Below are 17,468 nucleotides of genomic sequence, written 5' to 3'. Positions count from 1 at the left end.
ACCCCACTACCTCAGTACCCCACTCCCCCACTCCCCCAGTTCCCCACTACCTCAGTACCCCACTCCCCCACTCCCCCAGTTCCCCACTCCCCCACTCCCTCAGTACTGCCCCTCCCACAGTGCTAATATTTGGCCCATAATCCCTCTAAACTCTTCCTATGCATATGCCTGATAAAATGTTGTTTACTTGTTGTGATAATACCTGCCTCAAATACCTCCTCTGGCAGCTCATTCTATATACTACCAGCCTCTGTGTGAATAGGTTGCCCCTCAGGTTCCTAAAAAATCGTTCTCCTCTCACCTGAAATCTGTGCTCTCTGGTTCTTGATTCCCATACCCTGGATACAACACTCTGTGCATTCACCCTATTCCCATGATCTTATACTGTTCTTTAAGATCACTTCCCTCAGCCTCCTGCCCTCCAAGGAATCAATTCCTAGCCTGCCCATCCTCTCCCTGTCACTCAGATCAGGTAGATGCTCAATGTCTTTTGCCCAGAGTACGGGAATCGAGTGCATAGTTTCAAGGTGGGGGAAAAGATTTAATAGGAACCCAAGGGGTAACGTTATCACACAGAGGGTGGTGGGTGTATGCTAGAGGAGGTAGTTGAGGCTGGGACTATCCCATTGTTTAAGAGACAGTTGGACAGGTACACGGATAGAACAGGTTTGTAGCGATATGGACCAAGCGCAGGGAGGTGGGACTAGTGTAGCAGGCAAATGTTGGCCGATTTGGGTAAGTTGGGCTGAAGGGCCTGTTTCCACACTGTATCACTCTATGACTCAGGCCCTCGAGTCCTGGCAACATCTCTGTAAATCTTCCCTGCACCCTTTGCTGCTTACTTGCAACTTGGTTTCAGCTGTTGATGATTTACATGCATGATCTTGAGGAAGGACGGGCTGTAAGTTTGCAGATGACGTATATCTAGGTGGAAGGGCATATTGTACAGAGGATATAGTGTTACTTTGGAACGTGATATGAAGAGGTGAGGCCAGGCAGGGGAAAACAACAGTTTCAAGTGAGAATGTATGGCCATATAAACATTGTGTGGAGTTTGCATGTTCTCCCTGTGACTGTGTGAGTTTCCTCCGGGTGTTCCAGTTTCCTCCATCTTCCACTAAACATGATTAATTTTACCCTGTATCTGTACACTGTGGACGACATGGATGTAAGCAATCATTATCTTAATGCTTAGGAAGGAACTGCAGAGGCTGGTTTAAATCGAAGATACACAAATTGCTGGAGTGACTCAGTCGGACAGGCAGCATCTCTGGAGAGAAGGTGTGACGAAGGGTCTCGACTGAAACATCACCCATTACTTCTCTCCAGAGATGCTGCCTGTCCCGCTGAGTTACTCCAGCAGTTTGTGTCTACCTAAAACAAAATTGTCCTCTGTCAATTGCCCTTAGTGTGGATGAGAAAGTGGGGTAAGAATTAATTAGTGGGAGCGGGTGATTAATGGTCGGCCTGGACACTGTGGGCTGAAGGGCCTGTTTCCATGGTGTATGTCTAGACTGTGGAGGCCGGCATTAGTGTGGAGGAGGAGTGCTACTGAGGGATCAAGGTGCTCACTGACTTTAATCACACGACATTAAACAGCATCATCTTTTTTATCAGTTCCACAAGTGGTGAGAGAAGCAGGGCATGTGGGTTTTACTGCAGGAATACACTGATAATGAGGGGAATAGACAGTGTGAATGCACAGAGCCTATTGCCCAGGATAGGGGAATCCAGAACCAGAGGGCATGGGTTTAAGGTGAGAGGGGAAGATTAATTGTGGGTCGAAGGGCCTGTTCCTCTACTGTACTTTTCCAACATGAGGGGCAGCTTTTTCACACTTGAGGGTGGTGTGTGTGTGTGTGGAACAAGCTGCCAGAGGAGGTAGTTGAGGCAGGTACTGCCATAGCATTTAAAATACATTTGTACAGCTACATAAATAGGTCAGGTTTAGATGGATGTGGGCCAAGCGTGGGCAGGTGGGGCTAGCGTAGATGGGGCATCATGGACAGTACGAGATGGTCTGAAGGGCCTGGTTTCGTGCTGGACTCCAAGTTCACATTCTGGGCTAATCCTAGTTGTTTGCGTTCACACCATGTCTCTAGTCTAAACAGTTCCTATCAAATGTACCTGTCCAATTCTGTTTGAATGTTGATACTGCTCCAGCCCCTGACCCAACTATCTCCTCTGACAGCTCGTTCCATACACCCAGTACTCTCTGTGTGAAAAGGTTGCCCCTCAGGTTCCTATATCTAGGAACATGATCCTGTTCACAACTCCCTCTCCCGTGTCCCTGACACAGCGCGATTCACAGCCCCCACTCCCTCCGTGTCTCCCCGCCGCAGACTCCTCTCTCCCCCACGTTGCCCTCTCTCCCCGTGTGCCCCCCCCCTGTCTCCCCCCCCCCGCGCTGAATCCCCGTGTTTCCCCCACGTTGCCCTCTCTCCCCGTGTGACCCCCCCCCGTCCCCCCCGCGCTGAATCCCCGTGTTTCCCCCACGTTGCCCTCTCTCCCCGTGCCCCCCCCCCTGTCTCCCCCGCGCTGAATCCCCGTGTTTCCCCCACGTTGCCACCTCTCCCCGTGTCCCCCCCTGTCTCCCCGCCGCAGACTCCTCTCTCTCCCCCACATTGCCACCTCTCCCTCCCCGTGTCTCCCGTGTGTTACCCCCCCACGTTGCCCTCCCCCCCCTGTCTCCCCCGCGCTGAATCCCCGTGTTTCCCCACGTTGCCCTCTCTCCCCGTGTCCCCCCCCCCCGTGTGCCCCCCCGTATCTGCCCTCTCCCTCGTGTGCCCCCCCGTTCTGCCCTCTCCCCCACCGTGTCCCCCCCCCACCCCCGTCTCCCCCGCTCTCTCTCCCAGCGCTGACTCGCTCTGTGTTTCCGCAGACCACGCTGAAGATGCTGGTGTCGGGAGAGGGGCGCGCGGCCGGACAGGAGTGTTGATCTCCATCCCCCAGTATCCACTGTACTCGGCCGCCATCGCTGACCTGGCCGCCGTGCAGGTCAACTACTACCTGGACGAGGAGGACTGTTGGGCGCTGAGTGTGGACGAGCTGCGCCGGGCCCTGCGCCAGGCCGGGAGCACTGTACTCCCCGGGTGTGTGTGTGTAATCAACCCAGGCAACCCCACAGGTACCCGCGGGGAAGGGAGCAGGGTGGAGGGGAGGGGAGGTGGGTGGAGGGGAGGGGTGGTGTGTGCAGGGGAGGGGAGGTGGGTGCAGGGGGAGGGGGTGGGTGCAGGGGAGGGGAGGTGGGTGGAGGGGGAGGGGAGGTGGGTGGAGGGGAGGGGAGGTGGGTGCAGGGGGAGGGGAGGGGAGGTGGGGGAGGGGAGGGGAGGTGGGTGGAGGGGAGGTGGGGGTGGAGGGGAGGTGGGGTGCAGGGGAGGGGAGGTGGGTGCAGGGGGAGGGGAGGCGGGTGCAGGGTGGAGGGGAGGTGGGTGCAGGGGAGGGGAGGTGGGTGCAGGGGGAGAAGGGCTGGTGGGATGGACCTCAAGGAAGGGCTCCCTCACCCACTGCCTTCCCTTGTCTGATAGGCCAGGTGCAGAGTCGGCAGGTGATAGAAGATGTGATCCGATTTGCTGCAGAAGAGAAGCTTTTCCTGATGGCGGATGAGGTGAGGCTGTGATCGGGGGTATGGAGGGATCTCAGGGTGCAAGGCCATCACTCCCTGGAAGCAGCAACACAATTAGACGGAGTGGGAAGAACATCACCTATTCATATTCTCCAGAGATGCTGCCGGACCCACTGAGTTACTACAGCACTTTGTGTTCTACGTATGATTCCAGCATCTGCAGTTCCTTGCATCTCCATAATAGTCACATTGAAGCTCTATAAGACTTTGGTTAGGCTACATATGGAGACGGAGACTTTGGTTAGTCTACATTCTGCTGACGGTACTATCCACTCCACCCAAGGTGTACTAGGGTGGGGTAACAGTGAGGGGGTGACAGTGGGCAAGGGTGTGTGACTGTACTGTCCTCACCCCCCAGGTGTATCGGGGTGGGGTGGTGGGGGGGGGTGACAGTGTGCAAGGGGGGTGTGACACTGTCCTCACCCCCAGGTGTATCGGGGTGGGGTGTGCGTGACACTGGTGCGACTACTGTCCTCCCCCCCCAGGTGTATCGGGGTGTGGGGGTGACAGTGGGGGGGGGGGGGGGGTGACAGTGGGCAAGGTTGGTGCGACTACTGTCCTCACCCCCAGGTGTATCGGGGGGTGGGGTGACAGTGCAGGGCGGGGGGGGGGGGGGGGGGTGACAGTGGGCAAGGTTGGTGCGACTACTGTCCTCACCCCCAGGTGTATCGATGGGGTATCGGGGTGTGGGGTGACAGTGGGGGGGGGGTGACAGACTACTGTGGGGGGGGGGGTGACAGTGGGCAAAGGTTGTGTGGATACTGTCCTCACCCCCAGGTGTATCTGGGTGGGGTGACAGTGCGGGGGGTGACAGTGAGCAATGGTGTGTGACTACTGTCCTCACCCCCAGGTGTATCGGGGGGGGGGGGGGGTGGACAGTGAGCAATGGTGTGTGACTGTACTGTCCTCACCCCCCAGGTGTACCAGGACAATGTGTACGCGGCTGGCTGCCAGTTCCACTCCTTCAAGAAGGTCCTGTTTGAGATGGGCCCGGCATATTCGGATCTAGTTGAGCTCGCCTCCTACCACTCAGTCTCCAAGTGCTACATGGGAGAGTGAGTATCTCCAGGGGCACAGCCAGTGACCCCTGATCCTCAATCGTCACTCCACACGGCGCGCACCCTCCGCATCTGACCACCTCCCCCTCCATTGGATCAGCACACACGTCCCACCTTGTGGGAAACACCATGGGACCCTCTCGTCCAGCCCCTCGCCTGCCACCTCACCCCCACCATTCCATCCCACTGTCCAGTCCTGCCTTCTCTCCCTCCCAGGACATTCTCCCCACCAGTCTAACTTGGCATCAAGGCCAGCACAGACATGTGGGCTGAAGGGTCTGATTGTGTGGTGTTCTGTGTAACGTGTTGCGTGTTTTGTGACATGTTCTATGCTTCAAGTTCCATGGCGGGCTCCACATTCTGATCTACTCAATGTTCTGTGTTCCACGATGTTTCTGCGTTCCGTGTTCTGATCTATTCTATATTATGTGTCCCATGTTCTGTGACGTGTTCTATATTATGTGCTCCATGTTCTGTGACGTGATCTATGGTCCAGGTTCTATGCGTCCGTGTTCTGATCTATCCCATGACCACAGGCCAGTGAGTTTTAAGATCTGCAGTTGGAAAGTTACTAGTGTTCAGAGGGATACGATATACAGGCATTTAGATTGACAATGGCTGATTAGGGATATTCAGCATGGATTTTTACATGGGAGGTCATGTCTCACAAATCACCAATCAAAAAGGTCGATGAAGGAAAAGCTGTAGATGTATATTTGGACCAGAAAGGCATTCGACAAGGTTCCTCATGGTAGACTGATCTGGAAGGTTAGATTGCATTGGATCCAAGGAGAGAAACATAGAAAATAGGTGCAGGAGGAGGCCATTTGGCCCTTCGAGCCAGCACCGCCATTCATTGTGATCATGGCTGATCGTACCCTATCAATAACCCGTGCCTGCCTTCTCCCCATATCCCTTGACTCCACTAGCCCCAAGAGCTCTATCTAACTCTCTCTTAAATCAATCCAGTGATTTGGCCTCCACTGCCCTCTGTGACAGGAATTACCCAAATTCACAACTCTCTGCGTGAAAAAGTTTTTTCTCACCTCAGTCTTAAATGACCTCCCCTTTATTCTAAGACTATGGCCCCTGGTTCTGGACTCACCCAACATTGGGAACATTTTTCCTGCATCTGGCTTGTCCAGTCCTTTTATAATTTTATATGTTTCTATAAGATCGCCCCTCATCCTTCTAAACTCCTGTGAATACAAGCCTAGACTTTTCAATCTTTCCTCATATGACAGACCTGCCATCCCAGGGATCAATCTCGTGAACCTACGCTGCACTGCCTCAATCACAAGGATGTCCTTCCTCATATTAGGAGACCAAAACTGTACACAATACTCCAGATGTGGTCTCACCAGAGCCCTGTACAACTGCAGAAGAAAGAGAGAGAGCTGAATGGATAGCAAATTGGCTTCATGAAAGGAAGCAGAGGATGATGGTGAAGATTGCTTCCTGGACTGGAGGCCTGTGATTAGTGGTGTATCTCAGGGTTTGGTGCTGGGCACATTACTGTCATCTATATCAATGATTTGGATGAGAGCATACATGACAAGATTAGCAAGTTTGCAGATGATACCTGCATCGCCATTCAATATGATCATGGCTGATCATCCAACTCGGTATCCCGTACCTGCCTTCTCTCCATACCCTCTGATCCCTTTAGCCACAAGGGCCACATCTAACTCCCTCTTAAATATAGCCAATGAACTGGCCTCAACTACTTTCTGTGGCAGAGAATTCCAGAGATTCACCACTCTCCGTGTGAATTTGATGGTCTATGTTATGTGTTCCATGTTGTGTGATGTGTTCTATGGTCCAGGTTCGATGTTGTGTTCTGTATTTCATGTTCAGATTTATTCCATGTTCTGTGTTAGGTTTCCTTGTTCTATGTTACGTTCCATGTTCTGTGATACGTTCTATGTTGCAAATTGTATGATGTGTTCCATGCTCTGTGACGTGTTGTGGTCCCGGCAGGTGCGGTTACCGTGGGGGATACGTGGAGTATGTGAACCTGGACCCTGGTGTGAAGGCGGAGCTGGTGAAGCTGGTGTCGGTGCGACTCTGTCCCCCTGTCAGCGGGCAGGCCGTGGTGGGCATCATCACTGACCCTCCTCAGCCCCACGAACCTTCCCACCACACCTTCCAGGAGGTCAGGGACCGACCGACAGATGGGGGGAGGGGGGGGGGGCAGAGATGGTGAGGGGTGTGGATGGGGAGTGGGGTAGGTGGAAGGGTTGTGGAGGCGGATGGATGTGGATGTGGATGTGGAGAGGTGTAGGGGGTTAAGGGGTGCTGCGGAGGAGTGGATGGGCAGGGTGGAGGGGAGCGCGGATAGGGGTGGGTGAAGGGTTCGCGTGGGGGAAGGAGATGGGAAACGTGAAAGGGGTAGGAGAGGAAAGGGTTGGGGTTTGGTGGGAGTAAAGAGGATGAGGAGGTATGGGTGGGGGATAGAGGAGGGGAGGGTGGGATGGGGTATGCAGGAGTACAGGAGAGGAGGCTGGGAGGGGGTGAGGACATGAGGTTGGAAGTGGGGATGATGCGTGTACCCCATGCCCTAGGTGTGTCTGATTGTGTCACACAACCACTGTACAGCATAGACACGGGCCCTTTGGCCCAAGGTGTGCATATTAGCCTCTCTGCACTAACCCCATTTGCCCACATTAGAGCCATAGCCCTCACTGCCTTGTCTGTTGAGGTGTCTCACTCGATTGTGGTCCCCACACTGCAGGAAGGATGCTGTCACGGGGGGAGAATGCAAAGGGGATTTACTATGATGTAGCCTGGATTGGAGGGTTGGACAGGCTGGAGTGAGGGAGGCTGAGGGATAGCCTGGTGGAGGTGTATAAAGTCATGAGGGGCATGGATAAGGTGGGTGGTCACAGTCTTTTCCTCGGGGTAGGGGAGTCTTCAACTAGAGACCACAGGTTGAAGGCGAGAGGACGGAATTTAAACCGGGTCCAATGGGTGTTAATTTTCTACAAAGATTGTGGCTGCTATCTGGAATTCTCCACCAGATGGAACGGTGGAGTCAGATTCAACCACGGAGGCATTTGGAAAAAAGTGAAGCAGAGAGGGGGATACGGTGCTAATGTGGGCAAGTGGGGTTAGTGTAGATCTGGTTAGTGATTTTGCATGGAAACAGGCCCTTCAGCCCACTGAGTCCATGCAGCCCAGCTACTGATTCAAGTATACACACTGTGGGACATAGAAACATAGAAAATAGAAAATAGCTGCAGGAGTAGACCATTCGGCCCTTCGAGCCTGCACCGCCATTTGATATGATCATGGCTGATCATCCTACTCAGTATCCCATCCCTGCCTTCTCTCCATACCCCCTGATCCCCTTAGCCACAAGGGCCACATCCAACTCCCTCTTAAATATAGCCAATTAACTGGCCTCAACCACCTTCTGCGGGAGAGAATTCCACAGATTCACCACTCTCTGTGTGAAAAAAGTTTTCCTCATCTCGGTCCTAAAAGTCTTCCATCTTATCCTTAAACTGTGTCCCCTAGTTCTGGACTTCCCCAACATCGGGAATAATCTTCCTGCATCTAGCCTGACCAACCCCTAAAGAATTTTGTAAGTTTCTATAAGATCCCCCCTCAATCTTCTGAATTCCAACGTGTACAAGCCGAGTCTATCCACTCTTTCCTCATATGAAACTCCTGCCATCCCAGGAATCAGTCTGGTGAACCTTCTCTGTACTCCCTCTACGGCAAGAATGTCTTTCCTCAGAATAGGAGACCAAACCTGTACTCAATACTCCAGGTGTGGTCTCACCAAGACCCTGTACAACTGCAGTAGAACCCTGCTCTTATACTCAAATCCTTTTGCTATGAATTCTAACATACCATTTGCATTCCTCACTGCCTGCTGCACCTGCATTCCTACATTCAATGGCTGGTGTACCATGACTTAACAATCTGCCCCTTAGTGTTTCGCAGCTCTACCCATATCGATTCCACATCCTCCAAGCTAATGTCCTTCCTTTCCATTGCGTTAATCTCCTCTCTAACCAGCAACGCTACCCCACCTCCTTTTCCTTTCTGTCTATCCCTCGTGAATATTGAATATCACTGGATTTTCAGCTCCCGGCCTTGGTCACCCTGGAGCCATGTCTCCGTGATCCCAACTATATCATATTCATTAATAACTATCTGCACATTCAACTCATCCACCTTATTACGAATGCTCCTTGCATTAAGATACAACGCCTTCAGGCGTGTTTTACAATACTCTTACCCCTTATACAATTATGTTGAAAAGTGGCGCTTTTTGATTTTTGCCCTGGTTTTGTCTGCCTGCCACTTTTACCTTTCACCTTGCTACCTATTGCTTCTACCCTCATTGTACACCCCCCTGTCTCTCTGCTCTTGCACCCATCCCCCTGCCACGTTAGTTTAAATCCTCCCCGACAGCACTAGCAAACACTCCCCCAAGGACATTGGTTCTATTCCAGCCCAGGTGCAGACCGTCCTGTTTGTACTGGTCCCACCTCCCCCAGAACTGGTTCCAGTGCCCTAAAAATTTGAATCCCTCCCCCTTGGACCATTTTTCAAGCCACGTATTCATCTGCAATATCCTCCTATTTCTACTCTGACTGGCCCGTGGTACTGATAGTAATCCAGAGATTATTACCTTTGAGGTCCTACTTTTAATTTATCTCCTAGCTCCCTAAATTCACCTTTTAGGAACTCATCCCTTTTTTTTAACCTATATCGTAGGTGCCAATATGCACCACGACAACTGGCTGTTCACCCTCCCGCTCCAGAATGTTCTGCAGCCGTGCAGTGACATCGCTGACCCTTGCACCAGGGAGGCAACATACCATCCTGGAGTCTCGTTTGCGGCCGCAGAAACGCTTATCTATTCCCCTGTAAAGAAACGTCCATCTATTCCCCTGTACAGACATTGTACAGAAGTCAATTAACCTACAAACCTGTACGTTTTTTGTGGGAGAAACCCGGAGTACCCGAAGAAAACCCCATGCGGTCATAGGGAGGACGTACAATCTCCAGACAGAATGCACTTGTAGTCAGGATCGAACATGGGTATGTGGCAACTCTAGCGCTACCCCACTGTGGGCAGAAGGGTTGGCATGGACGTGGTGTGCCGATCGGCCTGTTTGTGTGCTGCACTGCTCTGGTGGAGGCTAGTGAATGGTTTGGGTGTGAGGTGACCTTCCCTGACCTGGGAGGTGGATGTGGGGAAAGTCTCTGTGTCGTGATTGCCCCCTGACTCTCCCCTCCCTCCCTCCCTCACTCCCCAGGAGAGGCGGGAGGTGCTGGGTGCGCTGGCGGAGAGGGCTCGGCTGACGGAGGAGATGTTCCATGGTGTGCCCGGCATCCGCTGTAACCCCGTGCAGGGAGCCATGTACTCGTTCCCCCGCTTCGACATCCCGCCCAAGGCCATCGCTGCAGCTCAGGTAACGCCAGTGGCGGCACGGGAGAGCCATATGCCGGGGGCAGGTACAGGCTGGGACTCGGACACGCCAGCACGGCACACACTGGAGAAAGGGACACGCCGTGGACATGAACACTATGAGCACTTGGACATGCCACTTCACCCGCACGCTGGGCGCAGCACACGCTGCGTACCGGGAACATAGGCATGCCGGGGACACGGCACAGCCACACAGACACGGACACATCAGCATGGCACAGTCACATGCGGGGGACATGGACACGCTGTGTATATGGGCATGTCCGGGGCACACACACACCTGGGGCGTGGGTAGGTTGGGTACACCGACTCGCCGGGGACACGGATACAGACACGTGGCCAGTGAGGCTCAGGCAGACTGATCAACCTGTGGGTCGTAACACAGGGACATTCGGGCAACGCACAGGGATATCAATAAATAACGAGTGGACTCAGCACCAGTCCTTGTGAAACCACTGGTCGCAGGGCTCCAGTCTGAAATACAAACCTCTATCAACTTGCTGGAGAATCGAAGGTTACACAAAAAAGCTGGAGAAACTCAGCGGGTGCAGCAGCATCTATGGAGCGAAGGAAATAGGCAACGTTTCGGGCCGAAACGTTGCCTATTTCCTTCGCTCCATGGATGCTGCTGCACCCGCTGAGTTTCTCCAGCTTTTTTGTGTAACCTGTGAAATACAGCGGCCTAGCTCTCCCTGCATGTCATGTGGTCTAACCTTCCACGCCAGATGACCTTGTGGCACCTTGGCAACGTTCTTGTTAATGTCCATCGACACAACGTCTAGCGCCCTGCCGCGTCAATCTTGGTCACCGCATCAAAAATACTCAATCGACTTGGTGAGACATAATTTTCCATACAACCGTGCTATCTCCAGTCAGACCTTGCCTTTCTGAATGGTCTCATAGTCCCGCCCAATGTCCCATCCACTACTGATTTAGTTTAGAGATACAGCGCGGAAACAGGCCCTTCGGCCCACCGAGTCCGCACCGACCAGCGATCCCCGAACACTCTATGGACAATTTACACTTACACCAAGCCAATTAACATACAAACCTGCGCGTCTTTGGGGTGTGGGAAGAAACTGAAGATCGCGGAGAAAACCCACGCGGTCACGGGGAGGACGTACAAACTCCGCACAGACAGCACCTGTAGTCGGGATCGAACCCGGGCAAGGCAGCAACTCTACCGATGCGCCACCGTGGCCATTTGATCAAGACATAGAGTAACTCTAAAGGGGCAGGCATCTGTGGAGAACACGGACAGGACGTTTCGAGTGAAGACCCTTCTTCAGATCCACCACTGCTGTTGGCCTCGTCGGACTAGTTCTCAGGCTTTTCCATGCTGTCTTTGTCAAACAGAGGCACAGCACTGGCAAATATCACTGCCGGGGCCCCGCACTTCCCACAACATCCCAAGGTCAGGTCCCGGGATTCATCCACCTTGATGTGTTGTACGAGCTGCAGATGGATAGCAGGGTAGGATGGGCCGAGCGGAGGCCGATGCTGACCTTTGCTCTCTCCCTCAGGCGGCAGGACAGGTCCCGGACATGTTCTTCTGCATGAAGCTGCTGGAGGAGACGGGCATCTGTGTGGTGCCGGGCAGCGGCTTCGGTCAGCGGGAGGGGACCTATCACTTCAGGTTCGGTAGAGCCCAGTCTCTCCTGCGACGCCGTGATCCCTCACAACCCTCAGTACCACTCCCCACTCAATACTACCCCTCCCACAAAGCCGACCTCACCCACAAAGCGACGTTCCCTCAGTACCGCCCATCCAGTGTCCCCCCCCCTCAGTACCGCCCATCCAGTGTCCCATCCCCCCCCCTCAGTACCGCCCATCCAGTGGTCCCCCCCCCTCAGTACCGCCCATCCAGTGTCCCCCCCCCCAGTCAGTACCGCCCATCCAGTGTCCCCCCCCCCCTCAGTACCGCCCATCCAGTGTCCCCCCCCCCCCCCCCCCCCCCAGTACCGCCCATCCAGTGTCCCCCCCCCCCCAGTAGTACCGCCCATCCAGTGTCCCCCCCCCCTCAGTACCGCCCATCCAGTGTGCCCCCCCCCCCCTCAGTACCGCCCATCCAGTGCCCCCCCCCTCAGTACCGCCCATCCAGTGCCCCCCCCCCCCTCAGTACCGCCCATCCAGTGCCCCCCCCCCCTCAGTACCGCCCATCCAGTGTGCCCCCCCCCCTCAGTACCCCCGCCCCGCCCATCCAGTCCCCCCCCCCTCATCCAACCCCCCCCCCCCCAGTACCGCCCATCCAGTGTGTGCCCCCCCCCCCCTCAGTACCGCCCATCCAGTGCCCCCCCCCCCTCAGTACCGCCCATCCAGTGCCCCCCCCCCCAGTACCAGTACCGCCCATCCAGTCCCCCCCCCCCCCTCAGTACCGCCCATCCAGTGTCAGTACCCCATCCAGTCCCCCCCCTCAGTACCCGCCCATCCAGTGTCCCCCCCCCTCAGTACCGCCCATCCAGTGTCCCCCCCCCTCAGTACCGCCCATCCAGTGCCCCCCCCCCTCAGTACCGCCCATCCAGTGTGTCCCCCCCCTCAGTACCGCCCATCCAGTCCCCCCCCCCCCCCCTCAGTACCGCCCATCCAGTGTGCCCCCCCCCCCCCCAGTACCGCCCATCCAGTGTGTTCCCCCCCCCCTCAGTACCGCCCATCCAGTGTGCCCCCCCCCAGTACCGCCCATCCAGTGTGCCCCCCCCCTCAGTACCGCCCATCCAGTGTGCCCCCCCCCCCCTCAGTACCGCCCATCCAGTGTGCCCCCCCTCCCCGTGCCGTCCCGCCAAATCAGTGCCCTGTAACTCAATGCTTCTTGCTCCCTGTCTCCACAGAATGACCATCCTGCCCCAGACGGAGAAGCTGAAGGTCCTCCTCACTAAACTTAAGTGTTTCTACCGAGACTTTGTTGCCCAGTACTCCTAGTTCGTCATTCAGGGCTAGCCCAGAGAGCTGGCACCAGCAACATCGGGTGTCAATGGGCATCATTCAGGGCTGGTTATCGTTATCGATGTCCCCAGTATGTCAGACAACTGGGCCTTTATCTTTATTTTGGCGGTGGCGGGGGCGTGCATTCAAGATTAATGGAGACAGTGAGAGTCTGTGCAATTTCAAAACTGTATCAGTGCAATAGCAAGGGTCAGAGGCTATGTCTGTCTCTGCCCTCTGACCCATGTCACCTGGAGCGGCACCCGAGTCCTGGCAGAGTTGTTGAACCCACTTCGCCAACCCTACCCTCCCAAATCTGCCACCGTGGTGCTGCCAATAAACTAACAGATGTTAAGAGATTACATGTCAGTGGAAGTGTGTTTGATTGAAAGCGAAGAGGGACAATAGAGCAAAGCAGAACAGCACAGGACCTAGCCTTTCGGCCCACAATGTCCTTGCCGGACGTGATGCAATATTTAAACAATCTCCTCTGCCTGAATGGGATCCTTCATATCTGAAAGTCTCTGAAATCCCACTATCATATCTTCCTCCACTGCCACCCATGGCAGCATATTTCAGAATCCCACCGCTGTGTTTTAATTTTTTTTAAACTCACCTTGAAGCTATACCCTCAAGTCTTTGACATTTCCTCGCTGGGAAAAAGGTTCTGGCTTGATGGCTTTCTGGTCAAGTTTGCAGCTGATACCAAGACAAGTGGAGGGCCAGGCAGTGCAGAAAAAGCACAAGGACGTGGACAGGTTGGCAGAGAGGGTTCAGAGATGGAATACAATGTAGCAAGGTGGGGAGTCATGCATGTTGATAATAGGAATAAAGTTTCAGACTATTTTCTAAATAGAGAGAGACTTCAGAGGTACAAAGTGTCCTGCACCAGCATCTGCACCAACCAGATTTAGGGCCCAAAACTGCTCACTTCAAATGCAGTCTGGCCAGTGCCTCATAAAAAAATTATAAAAAGATAATTTCCAAGTCAAATCAGTAGTCAGGAAGACAGACACGATGCTGGGGTTTATTTCGATAGCACTAGAATACAACAACTGGGATGTAATGCTGAAGCTTTATAGGGCACTGCTCAGACTGCATTTGAAGTACAGTGAGCAGTTTTGGGCCCTAAATCTGAGGGAGGATGTGTTGACGTTGGAGGGGGTCCAGAGGAGGTTAACGAGAATGATCCCAGTAATGATTGGGTTAACATTTGATGAGCATTTGAAGGCACTTCACCTATTCATGCTGGAGTTTAGAAAGATCAGGGGGGAACTCATAGCAATTTACCGAATAGTGAAAGGCCTGGATAGAGTAGATGTGGAGAGGATGTTTCCACTGGGAGAGTCTAGGGCCAGAGGCTATACTCAGAATAAAAAGCTTCTTTATAAGATGGAATTTCATTAGTCAGAGGGCGGTAAATGTGTGGAATTAATTGTCACAGACAGATGTGGAGGCCAAGCCGATGGATATTTTTAAGGTGGAGATTGCCAGGTTCTTGATTAGTATGAGTGTCGGGGTCAAGGAAAGAGCGTTCACGTCGCGGCCCTGTTTCAACCAATCTTTCCACCACCACGCACAAGAAGCGCAAGACATACACCATTGTACAGATGCCGAGAAGTGTGTTCAGCTCTGGCTGAACAACTTCTAATCTTGTGTGTGGACTCGATAAGAAGAAGTACGAGTGTCAGGGGTTCTGGGGAGGAGGCAGGAGAATGGGGTTGAGAGAGAGAAATAGAGCAGCCATGACCCTGTGACTAGTGGTGTGCCTCAGGGTTTGGTGCTGGGCCCGTCTTTATCAATGATTTGGATAAGAACATACACAGCAAGATTAGAGGGTTGCAGATGATACAAAAGTGGGTGGTTTTGCACATAGTGAAGATGGTTGTGAAAAATGGCAGCAGGATCTTGATCAATTGGCCAAATGGGCTGAGGAATGGTTGATGGAAATAAATACAGAAAATGTGAGGAGTTGCATTTTGCATTTACTCAGCGAATGATAGGGCTCTGGTAGTTGTTGCAGAGCAGAGGTGGATTCAGAGCTAGATAGGGTGGTCAAAAAAGGCTTTTGGGAGCTGTAGGGAGAGGTTGAGTCGGCTGCTTCTCCATTCCATGGAGCGCAGGCGGATGAGGGGTTATCTTATAGAGGTATATAAAATCATGAGAGGAATAGATTGGGTAGATGCATAGAGTCTCTTGCCCAGAGTAGATTAATCAAGGACCAGCGGACATGAGATCAGTCTGAAGAAGGGTCTCGACCCGAAAAGTCACCCATTCCTTCTCTCCAGAGATGCTGTCTGTCCCGCTGAGTTACTCTGGCATTTTGTATCTATCATTGACGAGTCAAGATTTAATAGGAATCTGAGGGGTAACTTTTTCACACAATGTGGTGGGTGTATGGAACAAGCTACCAGAGGTAGTTGAGGCAGGGACTATCCCAACATTTAAGAAGCAGTTAGACAGGTACATGGATAGGACAAGTTTGCAGGGATAGGGACCAAATGCTGGCAGATGCGACTAGTGTAGCTGGGACATGTTGACAGAAGGGCCTGTTCCCAAACTGTATCACTCTAATGATTGAATGGAGTAGACTTGATGGGCCGAATAGCCTAATTCTGCTCCTGACATAAACATGGAATTCTGGCAACCCTCAGCCCACCTGCCCAACCAATCACAATACTGCTGCAATTTCTGACAACCGAGGAGATGGTTGATTGATTGATGGGTAGAAAGAGTGAGAAATGCTGGAGTTGAGGAGACCAAAGGGTGTCGGATTATTTTAAATTGGATAATTCTGTGCCCATACTCTTGGGTTGTAAGCCGCTCAAGTAAATGATGAGCCCAAGCAGGATATGAGATGCTGTTGCTCCAGTTTGTATGTGGCTTAACTCCAGCAACCTGTGGCATGTCCAAGCTCTTTGCCGTGAACCAGCCCGTGTCCGAGATGGGTCCCAATCTCGTGCAGCCGGTCGCTCCGGGAGAAGGGAAACAAATTCCGGATCACATTCTGGGAACCATGGCTGGAACATCTGCTTTAGATTAGCCAGGTTCCAGCCTCCTACATTGCCACTGCACTAGAATCTGGAGCCAACCCTACTGCAGGAAGCCGTGGGATGGAGCGATTCATCCCTCGAGCTCTGAGTCGCAGCTCCAGCCCCACGCACAGCCTCCCGTCTGTCAGGTCATGGGCGGAGAGCAGCAGAATCTCTCCCACACCAAGCGAGGAATAACTCAAGGCAGGCTACTGAAGACCAACACCCACTGCCCAGTTGCTTCCAGGGCATTCAGCTCGCATTACAGCATTGTTACAACGCTGGGAAGGCATTCGGGAGAGCAAATTGGAATTCAAAGTTCAGGACCGTCATGTTCCAGTAAGGAAGGACTAGGATGGCAAGGTAAGGGAACTTTAGATAGAAAGTAAGGACAAGTAAGGATCAAAGGTGAAATCCAAGCCCTTGAGGAATTAGTGAGTTCGGAATCTCGATTAACACAATGAATCGTGGGATTTGTCAAAGGTCATTCGGGATTTTTTTAAAGTGCTGTATGAACCGAGTACATTTTCGGTCTGAGTTTTCATCTTCTTTGAATCTTATATTAGTTATGGCTGACCCAAATTACGACAATGTGACTGGGTGATTTTCTGCAATGGAAAATCGAAGCTTTGTAGCATTTTTTAGCAGAAAGGGGGTTGAAAAAGACGGGATGAAAAGCCAAAATCGTTGCTCTTGCTTAAGCTGCATCGTACATGAAGAAGCATGTTGGCCTTCATAAATAGAGGAGTTCAGAATATGAGCAAAGTTATTTTAGTTGTACAGGGCCCTAGTGAGACCACACCTGGAGTATTGTGTGCAGTTTTAGTCCCCTAATTTGAGGAAGGACATTCTTGCTATTGAGGGAGTGCAGCTTAGGTTTAATTCCCGGGATGGCGGGACTGTCATATGCTGCAAGAATGGAGCGGCTGGCCTTGCATACTCTGGAATTTAGAAGGATGAGAGGTGATCTTATTGAAACATATAAGATTATTAATGGTTTGGACACGCTAGAGACAGGAAACATGTTCCCGATGTTGGGGGAGTCTTGAATCAGGGGCTGCAGTTTAAGAATAAGGGGTAAGCCATTTCGAACAGAGATGAGGAAACACTTTTTCATACAGAGAGTTGTGAGTCTGAGGAATTCTCTGCTTCAGATTCTCTGGATACTTTCAAGAGAGAGCAAGATAGGGCTCTTAAAGATAGCGGAGTCAGGAGATATGGGGAGAAGGCAAGAACGGGGTACAATTGTGGATGATCAGCGGTGCTGGCTCGAAGGGCCAAATGGCCTACTCCTGCACCTATTGTCTAATGTGCTACCGACTGCCAGTGAAGAAAAACCGGTGTCATCTTGATTAATACAAGGAACTCTTGAAATGTGGAGAGAA

General features: G+C 52.8%; 1 protein-coding gene across 1 annotated transcript in view; it reads left to right on the top strand.

The window, feature by feature from the left end:
- Positions 1-13,413, top strand: part of LOC129716205 (alanine aminotransferase 1-like) — a 33,582-nt gene extending 20,169 nt beyond the window's left edge. Inside the window, 8 exon segments of the mRNA XM_055666078.1 lie at positions 2,882-2,920; positions 2,923-3,127; positions 3,528-3,607; positions 4,544-4,680; positions 6,664-6,838; positions 9,960-10,115; positions 11,656-11,768; positions 12,958-13,413. Of these exon segments, the coding sequence (XP_055522053.1) occupies positions 2,882-2,920; positions 2,923-3,127; positions 3,528-3,607; positions 4,544-4,680; positions 6,664-6,838; positions 9,960-10,115; positions 11,656-11,768; positions 12,958-13,048 (996 nt within the window). The 3' untranslated portion in view covers positions 13,049-13,413.
- The last annotated feature ends 4,055 nt before the right edge of the window (positions 13,414-17,468 follow it).

Source organism: Leucoraja erinacea, chromosome 2, assembly GCF_028641065.1.
Source record: "Leucoraja erinacea ecotype New England chromosome 2, Leri_hhj_1, whole genome shotgun sequence".
NCBI lineage: Eukaryota > Metazoa > Chordata > Chondrichthyes > Rajiformes > Rajidae > Leucoraja > Leucoraja erinaceus.
The sequence above is the reverse complement of the archived record's forward strand: the minus strand, read 5'-3'. Positions and strand labels throughout refer to the sequence as shown.